Source organism: Oncorhynchus keta, chromosome 34 (genome assembly GCF_023373465.1).
Source record: "Oncorhynchus keta strain PuntledgeMale-10-30-2019 chromosome 34, Oket_V2, whole genome shotgun sequence".
Lineage (NCBI taxonomy): Eukaryota > Metazoa > Chordata > Actinopteri > Salmoniformes > Salmonidae > Oncorhynchus > Oncorhynchus keta.
This window is the reverse complement of record NC_068454.1, coordinates 39,385,779-39,391,498: the sequence shown is the minus strand read 5'-3', so window position 1 is coordinate 39,391,498 and position 5,720 is coordinate 39,385,779. Positions and strand designations below refer to the sequence as shown.

The 5,720-nt window shown below is 40.0% G+C and overlaps 1 protein-coding gene across 1 annotated transcript; it reads left to right on the top strand.

The window, feature by feature from the left end:
• Positions 1 to 266: 266 nt before the first annotated feature.
• On the top strand, positions 267 to 5,170 carry LOC118367112 (T-box brain protein 1-like). The gene is given in 7 exon segments (XM_035750167.2): positions 267 to 530; positions 532 to 1,122; positions 1,460 to 1,614; positions 1,842 to 1,963; positions 2,224 to 2,382; positions 2,557 to 2,618; positions 3,449 to 5,170. Coding segments are annotated over 7 exon segments (2,019 nt in total). The 5' UTR covers positions 267 to 435; the 3' UTR covers positions 4,284 to 5,170.
• The last annotated feature ends 550 nt before the right edge of the window (positions 5,171 to 5,720 follow it).

The window sequence follows — 5,720 nt, the reverse complement described above, 5'->3', positions numbered from 1 at the left end:
ATTGATATTAGTTTCTACAACCAACATGAGCATGTGGAAATGCACCACAAATATATGAAATAGTTAACATATAGATGTGATACACATCACATAAAGTTCTAATTAGATCAAATTAGGACATGATGCTGATTGATTGTCTCTACACGCAAATGGGGTTTATGCACAAAAGCCCTGATGATTATCCCAATTAAGAGCTGTCTTATTAAATTACTGTCTTGAGCTAACCAATAGCAATAGTTGTTTCATTAGCAAGGAAGCGTATTGAAAAGCAAATCCTTCCAGATTGCAGGATGGTGTCAATTGGCTTATTTGCTCTCTTACTCAAAGTGCCTCAAACCATAGGAAGGCGTTGTTTCGTTTGCTAGATTAGAGTTATTAGGCGTGGACAAAAGCTTACATATAGTTTGCCTTAATAGCGGTTTGTCATTGAGAGCTATGCAGCTCGAGAATTGCATCTTGCCAGTTAGTGTACTATCCAAGAAATGTCTGAATGTGGGCAGTGGCTACCCATACTCCGATGGATCTGAGCTCGCAGGACCATACTATTATATCTGCTAGTGACAACCTGGAGAGAAGTTCACCTCTGAAAAAAAATTCCATGGGGATGACGAATCAGTCAGAGGCAGACAATTTTTCCGACTCCAAGGACGCATCAGGGGACGTCCAGAGAGGCAAACTCTCTCCTGATCTCCACGGAGTCTCTGAAATTCGTCATAATTTCGATGGATCTTCAGGAGAAAGGTATATCCTTTCTCAATCTAACCAACCACAGTCAGTCGCAGCAACTCCAAGTGCTATGTTCCCCTATCCGAGTCAACATGGACCAGCGCACCCGGCTTTTTCTATTGGGAGTCCGAGTCGTTATATGGCCCATCATCCAGTCATCACTAATGGAGCGTACAACAGTCTTCTGACCAACAGCTCCCCGCAAGGCTACCCAACCACGGGTTACCCATACGCGCAACAGTATGGACACACTTATCAAGGAGCGGCATTCTACCAGTTTTCCTCCGCGCAAGCTGGGCTGGTGCCTGGGAAAGCGCAGGTATATCTGTGCAACAGGGCCCTGTGGCTGAAATTTCACAGACATCAAACAGAGATGATAATCACTAAACAAGGACGGTAGGTAATCCCCTCCAGTTACATGCTTTTCACCACAAGTCTGGAGGCAAATATTGTGATAATAGCCTAATACGCATAATTTAAAAACAATTTAAATTGTTTTTTTTATGGGGCGGGGGGTATGGAAGGTAATTGCAATTGTAATTCGTTCAAAATATTGTCTATATTCTCAATATAATTGAACATGTTTGACTGACTATATATTTTATTAGATTGTTTCACAAATGATTTCACAATGTGATAGATCAACATAAGTGCTGGTCTGTTACGCATGACACATCGCCTGATATCACATCAACGCACAACATTTATATGATTATTCTTTGTATTATTACAGACGGATGTTCCCCTTTTTGAGTTTCAACATTTCCGGTCTCGACCCGACGGCGCACTACAATATATTTGTGGATGTTATTCTTGCTGATCCAAATCACTGGCGATTCCAAGGTGGCAAGTGGGTACCATGTGGCAAAGCGGATACAAATGTGACAGGTACGTTCCTGTAGCCTACATCTCGGTGAAGTGTACAGTCAAGATAATGGTTGATAATTAAGATAAACGTAGGCCTTGATTCTGCAATGGCAAGCTAACACGCAACATTGAACTAATACAACCCACACAAATATATGATCTAATTAATATAATTGAAAATCAATATTTGTATGATATTTTTTAATAGAAGTGCATTTCAATGTATTTAATGCCTTTATTTTCCACAGGAAACAGGGTGTATATGCACCCTGACTCTCCAAACACCGGGGCGCACTGGATGCGCCAAGAAATCTCATTTGGAAAGCTGAAGTTAACGAACAATAAAGGAGGTTCAAACAACACGGGACAGGTCAGCTACGACATTTGAATTTTAGATACAGGCTATAAAACAAAACGTTAAATAGTATGACCAGAAACGTTCAAAGACCCTCAACTATTGAGTAAGGAGAGTTTGTTGTGCTCACACCTGCAGTTACATAATAGTTCGCTTATTATGTTCCCCCTCAATAATTTATCATAATCTCAAGTCTAAAATAACAATTTTTATAAAAGGTGTTATTTTACTTCAAAACGAAGGTCTTTTATGGAATATCTTCCTTGTACCCCCAGATGGTGGTTCTACAATCCCTTCACAAGTACCAACCCAGGCTCCATGTAGTGGAAGTCAACGAAGATGGAACCGAGGACTCCAGCCAACCTGGAAGAGTACAAACGTTCACTTTCCCAGAAACACAGTTCATCGCAGTCACAGCATACCAGAATACAGACGTAAGAAAATCATTTTGAAAAATGTTATTGACGATAATTCCATTCGTTAAGTATTATAGTATTGTTGACTATAAATCCAAAAGCACAGTTCCTTCGGTATATTAGGATTTGGAACGGTAGAAAACAACAAGCACCTGTTATTCGTTCAAATCTGCCTAATATTCTTCTGTGCAGATTACGCAGCTAAAAATCGACCACAATCCATTTGCTAAAGGATTTCGGGACAACTATGACACGTAAGACTATTTGTCAATTACTATTTGTGTTTTTATTGTTTGTGTTTAATCCCGTTTGTTTTTGCTTGGTTCTGCCTCTCTCCGATTAGAAATTAAATTAAATGATACAGGTAAATTCATTGGAGAGCCCATTTGAGGCAATTCAAATGATAGAGATCCTTTTAATGTAAATTAAGTGTGGCCTAATCATGCCTCATTATTTTTTGCTCATGCTACATTTTAATCGAAATAAATTTCAATCGCAGGAAAACTTTTAACCAACATTTCTAATACAGCAAATTTTTCGTTATATTGTGAGATTGTTAGGCTTTTCGTTAGGCTATTGCAAATGACCAAAATAGGCTATTCATGAGAAGCCATATATACAGCCGTATCATATATGATATAGGCCTATCAAATTCTTGGGACGTGCGTTCATTGGGTGCGAGGATCGGTATATAGTCTATGTTGTGTCCACGTTGGCTCTTCAATATCAATAATCTTAAAATGTGATCAGCATCGATTACGAATTAGCCTATCAAGGTTCAAGTTTCCGTTTAATTTTAATGGGGACACATTAATAAGCATATGCCTAATTATAATTTGCAGTAGGCCCCACCCAGTCCACTATAATAACTACATTATGGTGACTTTTTATCAGGCCACTGGTTAGATGATAATAATTATTTGATGATGTCCCTAACAAATGTAGGTAGTCCTAGGCCTCGTTTCCTTCTGCATTTGTATCAAATTAGCATTTGTGAAAGTTTCTTCCATTCTTGCACATTGGCAGTGACGGATATTTCTCATGATTCATAGTTTGTTTGTATGTTTCTCTCTCATCTTTTCAGTGTCTACACAGGTTGCGACATTGACCGGTTAACGCCATCACCGGGTGACTCGCCTCGCTCTCAGATCATGCCTGGTGCGAGATATGCCATGGCTGGTTCTTTCCTACAGGACCAATTTGTCAGCAGTTATGCCAAATCTCGCTTTCACCCTGGCGTAGGGACTGGTCCTGGCACGGACCGCAGCGTCCCACTTAGTAACAGCTTGCTATCCCCGCAACAAACCGAAGAACCCACAGTTGCATCCCCGCAGCGATGGTTTGTCACCCCTGCCAATAACCGACTGGACTTTGCCGCCTCGGCATACGATGCCGCCGCGGCTGCTGATTTTGCGGGTAACGCGGCCACCCTGCTGTCATATGCAGCCGCTGGAGTAAAGGCCCTTCCCCTGCCCACTGCAGGGTGCTCAAGCAGACCTCTCGGTTACTATGCCGACCCATCCGGCTGGGGCACACGCACACCACCCCAGTACTGCAGTAAGTCTAGTCCTGTTCTATCCTGCTGGCCCACAAATTCTGTTGGCGGCAGATCAGGCACCTCTAACTACCTGGTTGATGACGCCGACACCATCCCAACAGAAAGGTCACCCATCGGAGGGTCCGATGAGGCAAAACCGAAAGACTTATCCGAATCTAGCTGGATAGAGACGCCGTCTTCAATCAAGTCGATTGATTCAAGTGATTCTGGTATTTTTGAGCAAGCCAAACGGAGAAGAATTTCACCGTCTGCCACACCGGTTACGGAAACCCAGTTGAAATCTGAGATGTTGGCGCCAAGAGAGTGTGAGAAAAATTGCGCTAAGGACATTGGTTACTATAGTTTCTATCCACACAGTTAAACATCCATACATCTGGGGGGAAAAACCGCATGACCCATGTGTAATTTATAGATCCATCTATCTGTAGCCCATATCCAACGGACAGGCCTATCAGTTGCAATGCACACCCTGTCTTGGGCCAACATTGACCAACGATTTAAAGATGTTGCGTCGTAGTGCATAGGCAAATTTAGGCGAGATTCTTCCATTTAACAGTATTAGTTTGCTATCTGATAGGCCTTAATACAATAGGCTATTTATTTAATTTGAAGATTTTTCACCAACAGCAATTGTCTATTGTAATTATGAAAATAATGTACATAATATTTAACCCTTTAGTGATACTGTGAAATTAATGTAAACTATTGAATTAATTTGTAATATTTCTAAGTGTAGACATACTCGTTGGTTGTGTTTTAAAACGCATATTGTAGGCCTATACTATAAACAAGTGATCTCATACAATGTGTTAGATAACAAAAAATAACTATTGCGAGTCTATGATGGCTATGTCGTTGTGTAGCATACTTTTACTGGTAGGAGCGAGATCTGAGGATATGTAGCCTAATTATTTCGGAACTCATTGTATGTAGTAGGCTACTCTTTGCCCATCATGTTCAATCACAGTGTCAGTACAAAATATCCAGATGTTAGACTATGAGGACGCAGCCATTTTATCTTACGCAAAATAAGATGGAAATTCATTATAGGTGTGGTAATAAACGTTTTAAATGTTGATATAATGTACTTTTTACTAGGCTACATTAATAAGGGGAAAAAACAATGTTGTAATTTTTACGTCTTTTTCGGACCTTCCATTATTTTTTACAGATTGTGTATTAGTGTATGTGGAAGCTTCTGTATCTGCTGTAATGTGCTTCATTGCAATAAATTATAGAAACGTTGGACCAAGATGCTTTCATCCTTCTAAATCCACAGTAGCTTATGCATTGACCAAACGTGACGTACCCAAAACATTTCCAACATAAATTACCAATTTTTCATAGAATGGCAAAATTCTTGGATTTTGTGGCTAATTACAAGTTAATATAGGTAGGCCTGGAAGTCACGGGCTTAAAACTGTGACATTCAGTGGTCACATTTTTTTTCCACGGGAGTTCATATCACATAATTTTATGGGCCTAATAGTTAAGACATGTATTTGAATGGTAAACATGTATTACCTTTTAATGTGGTATGAACACAACCAATCATGATGTTTTCATCTGATTGTCTAGCAAAATCACTTCAACAAGTATGCTACCTGCATACATTTGTCTACTCCAAAATAATTCCAGCATCCAAGCAGTACATCAGCCATTAGATGAATGGAAAGAGACATCTGTTACAAAACACCGAAACTTGTAATGACATTCAGTGATTGTCATTAGAACTACAGTCTTGTAGCCTGAATTAATGAATGCTTTCTTGCTGACAAATGGATCATTTTTTGCACAA